The sequence below is a fragment of the Leptidea sinapis genome, chromosome 7 (assembly GCF_905404315.1).
Source record: "Leptidea sinapis chromosome 7, ilLepSina1.1, whole genome shotgun sequence".
NCBI lineage: Eukaryota > Metazoa > Arthropoda > Insecta > Lepidoptera > Pieridae > Leptidea > Leptidea sinapis.
The window spans coordinates 10364787-10383227 of record NC_066271.1 but is presented as its reverse complement, the minus strand read 5'-3'; the positions used below and the strand labels follow the sequence as shown (position 1 = coordinate 10383227).

General features: G+C 35.2%; 1 protein-coding gene across 1 annotated transcript; it reads left to right on the top strand.

Moving 5' to 3' along the window:
• Nucleotides 1-729: 729 nt before the first annotated feature.
• Nucleotides 730-17769, top strand: LOC126965439 (esterase FE4-like). Its single transcript, XM_050809058.1, has 4 exons — nt 730-895; nt 6295-6431; nt 10922-12198; nt 13097-17769. Exons 2-4 carry the CDS (start codon nt 6300-6302, stop codon nt 13251-13253), a joined length of 1566 nt encoding a protein of 521 aa, XP_050665015.1. The 5' UTR covers nt 730-895; nt 6295-6299; the 3' UTR covers nt 13254-17769.
• The last annotated feature ends 672 nt before the right edge of the window (nt 17770-18441 follow it).

The following is an 18441-nucleotide window of genomic DNA, read 5'->3' as shown; positions in this document are numbered from 1 at the left end:
CGGGGGGGCTGTGGACCAACTACACTCAAACGACACTCGACACGCTAAGGGTGCAGTATAACAACAGTTTCAGGATGCTGCTGGGCTTGCCACGGTTTTGTTCGGCATAAGGCATGTTTGCTGAAGCACGAACGGATGATTTCTATGCCATCATAAGGAAAAGGACGTCATCCGTCCTAGCAAGGCTGCGTTCCAGCTCAAACAGTATCCTGAATATGATAGCGGGAAAACTGGATTCGCCAATACTGCAACGATTCGTTCAAGTTCTTGTCCGATAAAAACACATTATCTCTGATTGTTATCAATGTTATTCTATATTTTAATTATGTATTAAGAATAAATTATATTGAATTATGCATCTAATAAGAATAAATTATATTATATTGAGCAAATTGTAATATACTAACATATTTTTTATTAAGCCTGTTACTAGCAAAATATGGGTCTCTGTTGCCCCATTAAAGAAATTTGTTATTATTATTATTATTAGCAGGTATCTATAAACCAGAAATGAGATCAAATATTATTAGTTTAATTACGAAAATATATTTTTAGAAGCTATTTAAGAACTTAAGATATTATAGAATCGAGTCAGGGAGTACAAAGTCGATTTTCCTGACTCGAGTACCAGAAGCGAGTCAGGCATAGTCGAATCAAAATAAATTGGTATTCGAGTAGGCGAGTCCAAAGCGGGAATCGAGTCTGACTCGAGTAAAGCCGTACCCGGCACATCGCTAGTTGCACGACACAGCTCTCCAGTGACCAGTCTTCACTCTCCAGCAGTGATCGCAGAGAGAAGGTTGTGCTTTGTGTTTACGATTATCGATTTACGATTGTCTTTATTCATTAGTCCACAGCTGCCTAGAAGCTTTCAAGTTTCAATAGGATTTATTCGGTATGTATTTATAGTAATAAATACTGTTTCCTTAACTTTTTTTTTTAAATAAGCAGATAAATTATGAAAAAACTTTATCTCTTTATGTGCATATATTATAATTTAAAGTTCGTAAGCATTTGTGTTTTTAGGAAGTACTTACAATGTAACTATTGATTTTTGTACGTTTCTGCGATGGTATGTGATTTTTGCCGTTTATACCCTTGTAATATCGAGGAATTAATCACAGAAGCGTTGCCGGCATTTTACGTAGGTTACACTGTGCGAAGTCTGAAGGTTGGCCCGTACCAAATCCGATTACGTATTTAGGCTCTAATGGAAGTAACTATTTGGAACTTTTTGTTTTTCAAATTTTATTTGTGTATTAATCCTAGAAGTGAGGGTTATCACTTTAAAGACATAACATATTGTTTAAATTTTATTAGGTTTTTGATTTTTTCCCCTTTTAGATAAAAATTTGTTGAATCTATTAAATAAATTTATAGATTTCATTAAATAGAAATGATGAAACACGGGAAACAGGAACAGCGGTCTCACATCTGAAATCTTCCGTAAGGCTTAATTATTATTGAAGTGAAAGTGATGCTAAAGATAGATTTAGTTTTATACAACGCAAAAGAGGATGTCAGGAGCTGTGTCAAGAGTTGAGGATACTTAACTTACGTATCCAGTATATACAAATTACTGGAAATGTAGAAAATATTATTTAGGCCTTGTGCTATGTTATGTAAATACAGGTACAGTACAGTACATACAGAAAGCAGTGTTTCATCAGCAGAAAATTGTTTTAATAAAATGTGTAATTAAAAGTGTTTTATTATAATACCTTTATGTTAGTACTATTTAAGATATTGAGCTCCAAATGTTCTTGTGATGTTTTGTATATATTAGATAGATTAATTCCTGTACCATGCAAATGCAAAAAAAACTATTTTGCCTTTAGTTCATGTGAGCTTGGGGGACATCAATGTGATAGTAATGGCACATGTGAAATGATACAAACAAATTCTATATAGTAATTAAATGTTATTAATTGTGAAGTTTAGAAAATACTTAATATTCAAAGAAAGTACTTACATAATGATGAGTTCTCACATGTACATGTAGTAATATATTCTAAGGAACTACAGTTTCTAGTACACTAGGTCCCAAATTCTTAAATGTTTTTGTTGCTTTAGTGTTAATGCTGTTAATGTGACTTTCAAGATATACCGGGAATCATGATGTACCCCCATGTCTTATACATTCATGATGCACTGTAGGGCTATGTGCAAATATGAGGTGGTCATGATATGGGATTAAATTTTCATGTGAACGTGACAATTGAGCACACTTGTAAGGGTTTAGATTCAACTTCTTGATGGTGCAATGTATTTTGTATTGGTCATTTGAGGACAACACCTTAGCTTTTCATAACTTAAAAACATAGTAGGTAACAAAATGAAAGACATTTACTGTCATTAAAAAAATTACATTAATTTACTGATTCTATTGGTGGCTGGAGATCAGATATCAGAAGAGACATGTAATGTAGAATTTGAAGAATGGTCCAACACTAAACAACCAGGTTATTGGCAACAATAGGTCTGGTTAAACTAATTTCACACAAGATTTGCCTCTACATGAGACTTTTATTTTTAATTTACTTATTTTTTTTATGTGACATGCCAGTTAGTAGCTTTGTCAATCAGTCTGTTCTTGGTCTTTTGGGAGGGTTTTCCCTCCTCTTCCAGGCAATCTCTTGAGTAGCCCTTTTGACTTCTGTTTTCCTCTTTCGTTCAGCGATCAATCAAATGAAATCTAAATCACTATATTCACATAGGAACGAAATATTTACATTTACCAACACTTCAGAAAAGGTTGAGCTTTAATGAGAAGAGGTGGCAAGTAACTCATTCCACTCTTTAAAATCAACATTTCATGCTGCTCTTCCGCTCGCCGAAACATATTTGGCGTTAGTCTGTTCACAAAGCCATAAATGTTTTCTATTTTTATAGCTTTGGTAAATTGAATGAGCGTACGGACCATTCAATTCTATACCCCCGTTGGATGAATTGGCGCGTTGTGACATATTTTCCTCAGAAGAAATATATAACAATTGTGTACAGACAAATTTTAGAAGTGAAACTTCTTTATCGACGTTTGAGAGAATTTTTATAGCAAATCGTCACGATTTTCGGTTACGCGCCATTTTATTTTTTGAATCCAAGATGGCCGCCGCGCAATTTTATGATTTCAACAATATGGATATCGTATCCGAGGTTCTCGAGAGTGCAGAGAACGAATTTGGGATCATTTTTTAAATCCAAGATGGCCGCCACGCAAATTTACGATTTCAACAATATTGATATCGAATCCGGGGTTCTCGAGGGGTCAGAGAACGAATTTGGAATCATTTTTTAAATCCAAGATGGCTGCCGCGCAAATTTATTATTTCAACATTATCGATATCACATCCGAGATTCTCGAGGGTGCAGATAACGAATTTGGCATAATTTTTTAAATCCAAGATGGCTGCCGCGCTAAATTATGATTTCAACAATATGGATATCGTATCCGAGGTTCTCGAGGGTATAGAGAACGAATTTGGAATCATTTCTTAAATCCAATATGGCCGCCGCGCTAATTTATTATTTAAACAATATGGATTTCGTGTCCGAGGTTCTCGAGGGTTTAGCGCGCGGCCGCGAAAACGTAGAACATCTTCCCCACTAGCTTTGTATCTTGTAGGCTTAGCGCGAGTAAGTAGAACATCTAATAATTACCAATATTGGCAAAAAACATTTGGTTTAGAGAACGGATTAGGATAATTAATATAAACGAGATTTAAAAATTAGTTTTCCAAAGAAGTTTCACTTCTGACATGTGAACTTTGTACACACAACATTTTTTTTTGTTTATGCACCAGTGTTATTATTTCTAATTGTTTCAACACATTTAAGCGTAATCTTTTTTCACATGTATGTGAAATATTATAACTATTATTGTTTCGTTGACAAATGTTAGTTGTTGTAATTATGGAAGAGAATTATTCACTAATTGCTTTGTAAAGCCGTTATAAACTGCGTATAATATATCGTGTGTAAAGTTTCGTTGGGACAACCAAACTTTTTGGATTTGCTGTTACATTGTCCAAGATGCGTATGGCATTCTTCGAAGAGAAAGGGACATTAGACTTTGCTCTTTCTCCCATCCGTTCCCTTCGGCAATTACTTCAAACTGCTGTTTGAACGTCATGCATCAGGTAGCTTCGTAAGGATTATAAGTTTTGAAACTCCAGTAGTATGCCAGTGGCTACAATCATAGCCTTCTGCAGCTTTCTCTCCAGGTGTTCTAGCTTCCTCTCAGGGTTGATTAGGGTTTCGACTTTACTTTTTTAGAGCCCTGTTCGAGTTATGTTGTTAATGATAAAAATTATTATGAGCATTCTAAGTTCAATTTTTTTTCCTAGGTCGTAGAGGTGATAAGAACAAGTATCATTGTTAAGATGCAAATTATGTATAAATTACTTTTAATTACCTTTAATGTTAATGTTTTAATGTTATTGAACTTTATATAGTTGCTGAGTTTCATTTAATTTGTGTTATTATTATCTTGTAAGTTGTAATGTATTTACAACACATCGGGTTGGGTCGTTTTTTAGTGTGTTACGAGTTACGACACTATTATGGGTAATCTATGACGCTTGACATTAGTTTGGATCTAAGGATCATCTTCTCGTACTAATTTGATTGCCATAAAAAAAAAACTTTGACATTAACTAATAAATTCCGTCCCGGCAACGAACCGCCAATACGATAATATTACAGTTCCAGCATTTACATTATATTTATGATTGAGGTATGATTTAATGTAATTTTCAAGTTTATTTGTAGGTATACTTCTCGCACCGTTCCTATAGTCTTAATACAAGATCGGATTTGGTCCGGCCGAACTATTGGACGCGGTCTTTTAGCGGACCATATTAGGGCTTCCAATCCCGCGGTCTGTATTCAATCTCGGCATTTGCGAGACTACAAATTTTCAATCCCGCGGGATCTCGGTATTTGCGAGATCCCGCATATTGAAGATATGCACATTGTAAAACAATGAATTTATCAACTCCAAATTTATTTACGTACATATTACTATTAAAATGAGATCAATCAAATTATACGGTTTTTTTTTTACAAAACAAAAACAATAACAAATTCTGAATAAAAAGCAAATCAAAACAAAACAAATCGTTTTCAAAAAATACACAAAGCAAAAAAAAAACATTTTAAACTGATAAATTAGTACTTTTAATCTTAACTGAAAATGTTTGCGAAGGAAACACAACATGTCCAAACTGACGTCTGCCAAACTACTGCGTATTTTAGACGCAATTTAGCCTGCAGCAGAAAATGCCCTTTCTGATTCCACACTAATTGTGGGCGGTATTACTTTTAAGGGTTTGTACGTGAATGAAAGATTCATGATTCAGGATGTATCAATAAACTTCACGAAAATACGCAACAGTTAAAAACTTGAGTTATTAAGAATAATATTTCACGCAGATTATCCTATTTTGCATCGCATGCATCGCATGCACCGTGCATCCCGGATCCCGCGGCCGTAATCCCGCAGGTCGCGGGATTGGAAAATGGTGCGGGATCCCGCAAAGGAAGCCCTAGACCATATTCGATGGTATGCTCATTGTCCATCGCACAAAATTATTATTATTACCGTCCGGACCGTACCGAGTACGACGCCGGACCAATTGGTGCAAGGCGCCCACTCACGCCCACCGGACCGTCTGATGGTCCGGCCCTATCGAATCCGACCATGTGATATCTCTTACCTTTAATCTAGTTCATATTTGATTGGGAGATAATTTTATATATATAATATTATAACATAATATATTCACTCACACATAACACACACCCTAAATCTAATATATAAAATTCTTGTGTCATGGTGTTAAACTTTGAACTCCTCCGAAACAACTCCTCCTCCGAAGTGCATATTGGGTAGGTCTGAGAATCGGACAACATCTATTTTTCATCCCCCTAAATGTTAAGGGTGGTCCACACGAATTTTATTATTTTTAATTTCTTGACATTTTTTTTAAATTTGTTTGATTATGAGTCAGCAAAAATACATACAACTTCAAATTTTCACCCATCTACGATCAACAGTTACTTTTGTATCGCGATTTTAATATCGGCAATACAACGTTTGCTGGATCAGCTAGTTATATATAAAATAGTTATTGTTTTCACCATAACCACCATTGTTAGTCAATTTAAAATATGTTTATGTTTGTTTTTTTGCAACAAATAAATATTTGCGGAGCCAAGATTGCAGGTATATATTTACTCCTACACACTTTATAACATACATTCGTGAGACTAATTTCTTTTTTTTTTTCATAGCAAAGATGTTGGTAGACGTGGATGTGAACGAAGGTACCCTACGGGGTAAGAGGTGCACTACTCCGTTTGGCAAAGAATACTATAGCTTCGAGGGTGTACCCTACGCAAGACCGCCTGTTGGCAAATTAAGATTCCGGGTAAGAAATAGAATGTCAACATAATCAGGGGTTCGAACGGAACAAAAGAGAAAAAGAAAAGAATTACCCATACTCCTTTATGTGTTGCTATAACATTTTGTGTGTTCCTCAACACACTACCACCTTTTTTTTCAAATTCATTTGTAGTTGAGGTTATCAGTCTGTGGTATGTTCTAAAATAAAAAACATTTAATTCTTATCAAATGTATAATCAATACCACTAGGTAGGAGTTCTACTAAGAAGTCGTGTAAAATTTATAGTATAATAGTTGATAAATACATACTTTATCCTTAGATCTTTTATACGTTTAGATGGACTGTGACAGTTGTGAAAATGTCGAAAATAATTGTGGTTGACGCTTAACCTCTATTTTGAGCAATGCACGCACACTAACACAAAGTGACACACAAATCGCGAGTGTAAGACGTTGCTTGTCACACACACTGAAATAATAAACCTGGCCTTTATTCATCGGTTTAGCAAGAGACTTTATGTAGAGATTTAAATTATCTATTAGTTTTTTGTGGTTGTTTAGTAATCTTTTTTTTTCTCTTTTGTGCGTATATAACAGTATAAATGTATGTTATAAAATATTTATTTGACGACACATATGTAAAGCCTACTGGTTAGTTACCCTTAGCTAGAGGTCCCGGGTTCGAACCCCGGTAGGTGCATACCTTTTTATGATGAAGTTGATGTTTGTGTCGAAGTCATGGATGTTTGTATGTATTTATGTATGTTTAAGTATATATATGGTCGTCTTGCACCTAGTACTGGCTATACCTAGTTTGGGGCGAGATCATTTGTGTAAAAGTGTGTCAATATAACATGTATCTGTTATTATCAGCGAGCGCTCTTCCACTGAGCCAACCGTTTGAATGACGTAACGTTCATAAATCTTGATATATCTCGTTCAACTCTCAGTTTGTAGCTTCATCTACAGTTTACTTTACAGTTGATAACCTGCTCAGCACCAATATTTGCTTATTATACAATTTTTTTTTTACAAGAAATTGACTTGAAATGTCGCTCTTTCAAATCTTAACACGTTGTTATTTTTTTAAAGTGATTACCTTCACTTCTGGGATTATTTACACAAATTAAATTTATAAACAAAATTTATGAAAGATGCGGGTCTCGAACCCGCGACCCTCTTCCACTGAGCCAACTGCTCGAGTAACGTAACATTCATAAATCTATTCTGTTAAACTGTCAGGTTTTGTTTTTAACTTATATTTAATTTGTGTAATTAATCCCAGGGTTATCACATAAAAAAAAACAAATCCAACAAGACATACCAAAAATTAAGATCCATGCGTCAATCGAACGGTCGACTCGGCTGGTAGAGGGCTTGGATGGAACCTGAGAGGTCGTGGGTTCAAGTTCCGCATCGTTCATAAATTGGACGTAATTCCAGAAAAATGTTCCAAACCACAATCATAACGAAATTGACTTAAGAACACAAGACTGGTCAAGTGATTCATATTAACGGACTGACAAAAAATGGCAGCCCTACTGTATACTGTCACTCTTTAAATGACATTATGACTTAGTAGCCCAACCCAAATGTATGGAATACACTAATATTTATTAAACTTTAAACACGAATTCCTTAAAATGTTTTCTTAAAATTTTCAGGAACTACGTCCAATTTTGGTTACCAATATAATTTTAATAATAAAAAATAAAAAAATATTGATTACAAACCACAAAATTAAATAACAAAGCTGAAGAGATAATAAACCTTATATAACTAACTAATTAATTAATTTGCTTGTCTGACGCCTACTCAAAATTACTTAAGAATTATTATTTTTTGCTTTAACAGATTTTTTCGGCGGTCTTCTTTGAAATTTATTTTTATTTTATAATTGCTTGTGGCCACGGACGAGAAAAAAAAGGGACTCCGTGTCACCTTACATAACAGGGAGGCACCAAAACAAGCCGGTAAACGTGTAAATGCATAGCCCCACGCATACACTTACACTAATACAAGCCGATCGGCCGCTATTATGAGATTTGCCATCGTCTGTGACAGATCAGTTTGCGTCACAATAAAATATTTTAAAAATGCCTTGTGAATTAGTGTAAAACAATAATATAAAAGTATTTGTGGATATATGATTTTTAAGGGAGAAAAAATTGTGTAACTGGTATACCACGTAACCGCACACACACTAGCATAAAGGTGCTTCACTTGCTAATATCACGGCGCGGAGTCCTTCTTTTTTTACCAGTCCGTGGCTTGTGGCTATAATAATCTACTTATTACTACATACTTCATGGGTAACTTTTAAAATAGCTACCTTCTTACGTGGCACTGAGTAGGGTATAAACTTGAGGGTAGACTTTATCTGATCTAGAGCCAAATCAGGTGTCACATAAACCTCATGATGATCGAGCTTCAGTAGAATTTCAGAGACTAGGTGGTCTACAACTAGGTGGTCTTGTGTGTAGCACAAGAGACTGGCAGGTTTAAAGCTCTTCAGAACAATAAATAACCCCTATGTTCTCACCCTTAGGGTAGGAATTTTCTAAATTTATATGGGACCAACTTCGGCGTATACCCTTTCCAATAAAAAGTTGATTATCAAAATCAGACTACTGTATAAAAAGATAAACGTGATTATACATAAAAAATATAAACGCGTGAGAACCTCCTCCGTTTATTTGGTTGGTTGAAAAAGAAATTATAAGTAGGTACTGTGTGGCAATCAGGTGCTGCACTTGCCAATTTAGTAATTGGCTTTCAGAAGCTCCAACATTTGATCTCCCGTCATAATATTATTCAATTGTAATGGTTAGTCATTCTCGAGCCTCGACTCTCGACCGACGTCTTTGGCACTTCCGGCGGTAAATATTAAGACCGGACCGCATTACCGCGGCGCTGTAGTGCGTTCAAAATAAGCGTGCAAATTCTGATTTGCGAAACGTATCACTATTGGTTGAAGCAAAACGTGACGACACGTTGTCAGATTTTGTGGCGACGACAAAAACAATCTGGATAGATTTATTCTTGCACTTTTGTGAATAAACACTATGTGGCCTATGACGTCATCCAAGGTCCGCGAAATATGGCGACGTAAACATGTCACATGCATACCGGTTGTTAAAAGGTTAATTTAAAAATGAATCGGGAATGCAGTGTGTCGGGCACACGGCCACATGAGTAAATAGAACGGTACAGAGAGTAAGCTTCATACAACCATGCGAAATGGTTGTACTACTATAATGATCAGGGGCATGTGTGAATGTCCACTGGCCGCTTGGTGCGTACCGGATTTAACCGGTTGACGATCGCACAGCAGTGGACAATTTCAGGATTAGCGCGACACACGTATTGTTTTACTTTAACTGCCAGCTTCGATATTATTCATGAAATATATAAATGTATCATATTTTATTTACTTATCCCCAGAACAACAATAGGTAAGTAAATATTTGATAATATTTATATGATCATTTTGTTAATGGGAAGAGAGTAGGTACATTACGATATGTTTTCACAATTTTATTGTTATTATTGCAAGGTTTTACTTAAAATTTGTTTCTGGATTGGTTGGTATATAACTTTGAACTTAAACAAATAACCATGTAGTTATTTGATTAAGTTCAAATATCGCAAGTAACGTTTTCAAAACTTCCCTGCAGAACTTCGGTGGCAATGCAATAATATGATATTTTACATAATCTGACGCTGTAGCCAGGATTATCTCTTAAATTTTGTATTAAGTTTCGTTTTGATATCTAATCACGTATTTACTACGAACTGCTCCTTATTAGTTAGTTGCAAGCACTAGAAACATTCTATATGAAAATTTAATTTTGTTTTAAAAATAATGATATAAAGTTTTAATTCCGCCAATCTTCACAAAAATCACCATGACGTGTGTTTCGCCTGTACAAGAGGTATCTTGAGGAGCTGCTGACTTGCTAAAAGCTGGATGTAAGGTTAAATACCTTACGTTAAGACGGTAAGATATAATTAAATTAATAGATGTTTATAATGTTAGTGCGGACACTTTTGACTAGCAGTAACTTGTATGAAGTCTTGTATGTAGATTTTTTTCATATCGATGATCGAACCCAATTTTACAATAAAAAAGCTAATAATGTTTTGTTTAATTGATCTTAATTTTTGTGACAATCCTACCAAAATATGTAACAATTTTGCGCGCTCTTAAGAAGGTGAATCTCTGTACCGTTTAGTTACTCATGTGACATGACTATTAAAAATAATATGTTAAGATTTATATGGGTCTATTTTAGGGTTAAATATTTCCGTTTTTTTCGTAAATCATTCTCTTTTCGTTATTGTCCACTTGTTACACATGATATTCCGTTTAGGTGTGATGTTAAAGCAGTTTAACATCAAAATATAAAAAAATGTTTGAAACATCCACTATTGACTGTAGTACTTTGGGAAACTAAATTGGGATGCGCAGAAATGAATGGAGCTCTTCATATCATGATAAAAATTTTCCTCTAGGATCCTCAGGAACCTGAACGCTGGATGGGTGTTCGCGATGCTACGAAACCAGGCAACAAAGCGGCCCAAAGTAACCCATTCGTTGCTGAAATCTCGGTCGATGGCTCAGAAGATTGCCTTTATCTGAACGTATACACTCCATGCTTACCAGCAGAGACACTTCAGAAACTTCCAGTAATATTCTTCATTCATGGCGGCAGACTCCTTTTAGGTTGTGGGGATTACCACCGACCAGACTACTTTATAAGCCACAATGTTATCGTGGTGACAATAAATTACAGGCTTAATATTTTCGGGTTTTTATGTCTCCATACGCCTGAGATTCCGGGAAATGCTGGTCTCAAGGATACAGTAATGGCTCTTAAATGGGTCAAGAATAACATCAGATATTTTAATGGAGATCCTGGTAATATAACAGCTTTCGGTGAAAGTGCAGGTGGAGCTATTGCAACATCTTATTTAGCGTCGAGAATGACTCGGGGAATGGTCAGTAAAATAATAAGCCAATCGGCAACTTGTTTGTCAGATTTGTATTTACGTGATGAAGACCCCATCGCGAAAGCTGCGCAAATAGCTGCTTATATGGGCATCGATTGCAATGACCCTAAAAAACTGCAAGGAATATTTGAAGATGCATCTGTGGAGGATTTGCTGTTTGCAACAACCATGGCCGAAGTGAGGAGACCTTGGTATATGATCCAAGCCTTTTTACTGCCAGTTGTGGAAAAGAAGTTTGAAGGCGTCCAACCATTTTTTGAAGAATTTCCACTTACATCTTTTACGTACAATCGCTTCCAAAAGGTACCGATTATATTCACAGTATCCTCTTGCGAAGGTGCTCTTTTCTTCAACAAAGACAAGATGGTCCAAGATCTGAGGAAGCTGATACCAAAAAATTCAGGGATTCGTGAAGATTCGCCAAAGGCTTATAAGATTGCAGAAAAGTTGAAACAAAATTACTTTAAAGACAAGAAAATTGATATGAACTCTTTAGATGAATATTTGAAGTTGATATCTGATGCATATTTTATTCGGGATATATTACATACTGCCGGATTAATTTCTTTATATCATGAAAGCGTGTATTTGTTCAGATTTGATTACTTTGGTAATATGCACACAAGAGTTATGAAGTCTCTGGGGATAAATGGCGCGACTCATGGCGATATAGTGCAGTATCAGTTTTATAGAGAGAGTAAGTTGAGAAATTGCATACCAGATGATTTGAAGGTTGTTGATATTATCACCGAACTTTGGGCAGCATTCGTCAAGACGGGGTAAGTTGTTTAGTTTAAATACAAATGTTAGGACCTACTCAAGGTTAGGTGAATCTTTTTTTTTATTAAAATATAAACAGTCATTTACAAAAGAAATATAGAAATAGTAAACTATTGCTTAAAATTAGACCTGCAGTTTTCTCACGGTATTACAAATTATTGATTTAAAATTGATTGTGTTTACTACACGGCCACATTATCTCTGGAACTCGCTGGAATGTGAAGCCTCCTCCCGTTCCGCTTTCACCCCGTCGGGCTCGTCGTGTTGCGGCAGTACAGTTTGCAGTTTCATCACCGTTAGGCCGTCGTGATATTACTTTATAAATACTCTTTTACTTAACCCAGATTCTTTCGTTGATTTTTCATAATAATAATAATAATCAACATCACACCAGTGGGAAGCCTCTTTGTACAGGATGCCGGCTACATTATTAGATTATATATTAAAGCAGTAATGTGTAAGCAATATTATGTTTCGGTCTGAAGGGCGCCGTAGCTAGTGAAATTACTGGGCAAATGAGACTTGACATCTTATGTCTCAAGTTGACGAGTGCAATTGTAGTGTCGCTCAGAATTTTTGGGTTTTTCAAGAATCCTGAGCGGCACTGCATTGTAATGGGCAGGGCGTGTCAATTACCATCAGCTAAACTTCCTGCTCGCCTCGTTCTTTATTATCGTAAAAAAAATACGATACCTTTACATCAATTTATAATACTGACAAATCGTAACAAAGCGACGATGTGACGTCATCGACGTCAGGTCCAGAGATAATGTAACCAGGTTTTTTTTTTAAGTATGAGTGACCCTACAATTTTCAATACCTGGGGTCCAAGTATTCAATCTCCAGCCCTCGCTGTAATAACTCTGCTGAAAATATTTATTGGAATGTAATTTCTAGCATACCGTCATGGCGGACTAACGAAATTCAATGGAGGCCGTATTCACGAGGACAATACTGCCTGAATATTGGCGACGATATAAGATGCATGCCCCCTCCGGAACTGAAAAGGCTCCAGGTCTGGAATGAGGCAATCCTGGGAAGATGCAAAATATAAGCTGTATAGCTACAAGTACCTATTTACCAACGAAAAGCGATAAAAACGGTCATTCCCCTTTAATAGTACATTACGCACCCAGGGAGAAAAGTAGGTCATTCTCACCCGCGGAATATTGACAACCGCGGGTGGCAATGTCCTATTTATCTCACGTGGTGAGAATACGATTTTTATTCCCATTTGGAACAAAAGCTCGATTTTAGTCCCTGGTACGAGGGACAAAAGTCGTCAAAGAATCGGCGGCTTTTGTCCCTCGTACCATGGTCAAGAAGACAGATTTTCATCGAGGTGGGGAAAAAAATTACTTTTTACATCTTGATTATTTGACATAACGTCATCTCTGCATAGTAATGTTCGAAATTGGTTACGTCAAACCTACGTGGCAGGCAAATTGTTTGTCCACTATGAGTCAGGTTTTGATCCAATAAATTCATTTGGATATTATAAATGTTTAAATCAATTTGTGTTGTCCCGGTAAAACATGTAATAATATTTTCAACACACTTGCTCGTAAAGTGAGGCTTATTACATCGTTCTTAGGGCCTTAAAGCGAACTATAACACACGCGTGCATAATAGAATTATCCCTACAAAGTTAAGTTAATACCTAACTGCAAAGTGAGTAATATGTGAGTGACTGCTAAATCTGAGTGAACAGAGTATTTTAAATTTAACCTGGTAATAGTTTTTTTTGTAATACCAAAGAGGTTTTATTTCTCTGAAAATCCATCTGCATTTTTGTAATAAATACCTGTGTCCCAATTAAAACACAATATAATATTAAATTCGCAATAATGTGTTATAAAATATATGCATTTTATTACTACAATTAAAATTTTGAAGCTGTATGGCTGTATGTAATCAATCACCTTATATTTGGTGCGTGCAAAAAAAAACTTGCGCACTATTTCCCATAACTTTATTCTACATTTGTTTTGTTTATACACGTTTGTTTTTCCGACGCAAGTGTGTTGAAAACTGCGTATGAAACTTGTGAGCAACTTGTTCACTAGACACTCGGCTGATGTACGATTATTGCATCTCACAGCCTCTTGTATAATGAACTACTTATCTGACTTGTATCATAATATACTGTACTGATTGTTGGTATTATAATACAGGTGATTATGCGAGTCAGACTCGTCCTTGTAATTGTCCAAGACATCATTAAAATACGAATAAAAAATAAAACAATACTTTTCTACTAGAGAAGATTATGAATTTCAAAAACCGGTCATTTAATGAGTCTGATTCGCGTACGAGGCTTCCGTACAATTGTCTAACATGTCATTATATACTTATTACAAATTCAAAAATATTTTTACAAAAATATTTGAAATACTTTTGTACGACAGATTTTTTTAATTTGCCATGGCCGAGACTAAGAATCCGCCATATTTGGCAATAATTGTCAAAATCTGCTTAAAACTATAGCAGATTGAGGCTATACCCCAAACTACTACCCCGGCAACAGAAAGACGATGTACGGAAGAACAACGAATTCTTAGGCCCGGTCCAGATATAACGAACGACGGCAAAGCTAATAAAAGAAAGAAAAAAGAGTGTCTTGTAAGGCTAGTGAAAGAGAAAAAAGAGACAGCTGGCTTTCATTACCTTTATTTGGACCGGGCCTTAGTAATATGGTTTTCGTAGATTAGGGGGCGTACGTAATATTACGTAAGACTATTTTGGTGATTTTTTGACCCGAAAAGAGTCATCAACAGGAGAGGCCCTTTGAGGCGCTTTGAGATTCATCCAAATGCTTATTTGGAAAAAACTCAATCCGTGACATTGGAAGGGGTTGTCCTCGCCCCGCCTAAAACGCCTCACGTTACTAATGGACCCCACCTTACTCTTCTGGTAAGGAACCCAAAAAAATAACATTTTAATCATTTAGTTGTTAAGTTAGACGTTAAGAGGAGACATTAGTGACCATTTTGCCATACTGTTAACGTTCTTTACTCTTTTCTCTCGGTTTTCTCTCGGTTTTTAATCCTAGATCAAAATTATGAAGATATTCGTGTTAATTTAACACCGCAAACAGAAGCCTAGAAATCCGACAACGATAAAGGAAAAAATTCAAACAGTCTCAGCCAGACACAGAATATTTTGCTTCCCATTCAGCTTTCTAAAATTTCATTAGCATTGGCTATTTTTGGGGAGGAAAATCCCGGGAACGAAACCCTAATTTTTGAGTTTTGAACTCACAATTTTAAGTCGGAGCTACAGTTGTCCTTATCGCACTGATGATTATCGCCCGCGTCAGTGGACTGTATAATTCTTAAATCTAAAACCGGCATCAGCTAATGTTTCTCCTAATGGTTTTTTTTGGGCTTAATCAAAGTTAACCATTTTTATATCTCTTATATCAAAATATAATCATAGAAACCGTAAGCAAATTTAGTGTAGTATTGTAATCGTAATGTTAAGCATATTTGAAGTTATACTTCTTTTGGCGTGTTAGGGAAAAATTATCAGAGTGAATTTTACCGTCACGCAAATTCGACACCATGACGGTAGCTGGTCAACTAGACCATTTGTATCATTCTTCAGCTACCAGGCCTCTTGTAGCTCACTTGTCTACTGAACCAAAACCAATGGACGAGAATTAAATAAATTTCAATTTATGTACAAGTTTTAAAATAAAATAAAATTATTTCTCTCCAATTATAAAAGTAATTTAATAATATTTAATTACACGTTATTTCACAGAATTATGCAGTATAGTAATATTTTCATTGGTTTTATTTAATACCTTCTTTATTACAAGTTTTCTAAAAAATATTTTTTTCAAGGATTTTTGTTTTATTACGCCAAAAAGAAGAATAACTTCTTGTGTGTGTATATTGTACACACACACTTTTTTATATCTTATATCAAAATATAATCATAGAAATCATAAGCAAATTTATTGTTGCGTTGTAATCGCAAACGAAATGTAAAACTAGACGTGTTAAGTAAGAAAAAAGCTTATACCTAAAGTTTTAAAGGATCAAAAAATTTATGTGACAAATATAATTTATTTAAAATACGTACTTCAAATAGATCTATGCATTCAGTTTGTACAACAGGTATCTGTATTTTATTTTATTTATTGCATAAATATTATGTATCACTCGGAAAAACTTTGCACAAACTGACCCCTAGTAGGAATTGTTAATTTTAATACTTTGGTGAACAAATGTACTATTTACGCTCGAAATTGTTTTGAGTAAATTGCTTTTGGTGCGTCAAAAGCAAAGCCCAAATACTTGTTTTTAATCATATTGAGTTAATTTTAAGTATCCGTCATCCTAAAATCAGGATATATGAGGCCATATTTTAAGCTATTGTGATTAATTCTGAAAGAAAAACAGTTACTTAGTTTTAGTCGTGGACTGTATTACGAATTGCGTTTATCTTGTTGCATTTATTTGAGTCCTGCGAAGAGTGCCAAGCACCAATTATACTATTAGATTGTAGACTCTATGTTATTAACTAACAAAAAAAATGTTCATGCACATTGAAATGATTATTTTTACTACTAGTTTTGTCGTCCCATCTAGGGGACTCTACCGATTAATTGTTGTAATATAATCGAGACGTACGGATTTTGAAACTAGCGGCCAACTCGATTTTTCGAATTTGCCAAAATGACTGCTTCTTGTATGCCGTGAAACGGGTCATATGGGAACCAACTGTCAGGTTCTTCCATATTCGATATTGCTTCTAACTTATTTATATCGACTTTTCATAATTTATCATTTTATTCGTTTCATCATGATGTAATTTATATTAAATTTAATATTTATACCAAAGAAATTGAGAATGAGGCGTTATTATGCGAAAATCCATTGCTGTTTAAAATGTCATCGATACGTATATCGTCTCAAATCAAGGCATTTTCAGGAGATTTTGACTTGCCAAAAGCCGAAACGAGAGTGAACGATCTCTCACTCCAGCTTTTGGCGTTCAACTTAGATAATATCGCTGATTTCTTACTCAATCTCGGTATTTTTGTTGGGTTTCATGTTCCCTTCTGATCAAATTCAAATGTAGTTTGCGTTTAGTACAGTTAACCAAGGCAAACGCCATACACCTTAGTATATATTTTTAATTGTTATGTTAATAAACTATTGCATATAAGACCACAGGTTTTAGCAATGGAACCACCTGCCATACTTAATGTTTATATGAAAATTTGTCGCCGAGAGTTGCTAAAAAACAATGACCTTGCGTTTGACAACAGCTGCTTGCCTCGTACCATAACACTCATACAAATTGTGATAGTTTAACGACAGTCGCTATTCCAAGACGTTTCATTTAAATTTTTGGTTAATGTGTAACAATTCTCGGCGAACAGATAATGCACTGTGTCGGTAAATAACTAACTTTAGTTTATATTTTTTCCTGTTGGTACGGTTAAATTGGGTATTTTTTTACAAATAATTATTTACAAGCGATTCAATACTTGAAGTACAACTATTTTCTATTGTTTTGTTTTGGATACTTTTTTTTTATTAAACTTTTATTATTTATATAGCTGTTTTTTTGCCTCCTGATTTTATGCATCGATCTATTCTATTAGGCTTAGTATTAATAATAAAGTAGTTGTTTTGACTTCTCAATGGCTACTTTTATTACTATCCTGACGTTGAGAGTACTTCTACCAGTGATTCATTGTTTGCACTAAAAGGGTATGTACTAAAAGATAATGCCAAAATTGTTTGATTTACTTAGATGTCTGGGTGGTCGAAATGTTACAAAAGTTCCAGTGTGGCAACGAGTGTTCAAATGTTACATATGGGGGTGAATTTATTTAAATACCCCGACAATTCTTTAGTACAGATTGTTGGTCGTTGGTAAGAACAGGAATATGCACATTTCGCCAATTTCTACGAGTAGTTTGTAAGATAAGGGTAACTTATCTACTTGACAACTGTCTAGATATTTTATCAGCGGTATTAGAAGGCACAAAAGAGCTCTTAGGTGGGAAAATATATAGGTAAGTAAGCGAGGGGCCCGCAGCAAATTCTTTGAAGGAGCCCTTGGTCTGTATTTGAAGGTAGTTGGTTACGGTAAGGTTATGGCTAGAGTGTCTGACGTGGATTGTCTTAGTTGGAAAAGTTGAAAACGTTTCACGTTTCTATGACACCAAGTAAATTCAATGTACTTACCACATCTGAATAAGTTTCACTCAAAAAATTCCG

Coding starts and splice junctions, on each gene's coding strand:
- LOC126965439 (XM_050809058.1), top strand. CDS start 6,300: ATGTTGGTAGACGTGGATGTGAACGAAGGTACCCTACGGGGTAAGAGG. Junction 6,432..10,921: donor TTGGCAAATTAAGATTCCGG/GTAAGAAATAGA, acceptor ATTTTCCTCTAG/GATCCTCAGGAACCTGAACG. Junction 12,199..13,096: donor GCAGCATTCGTCAAGACGGG/GTAAGTTGTTTA, acceptor TGTAATTTCTAG/CATACCGTCATGGCGGACTA.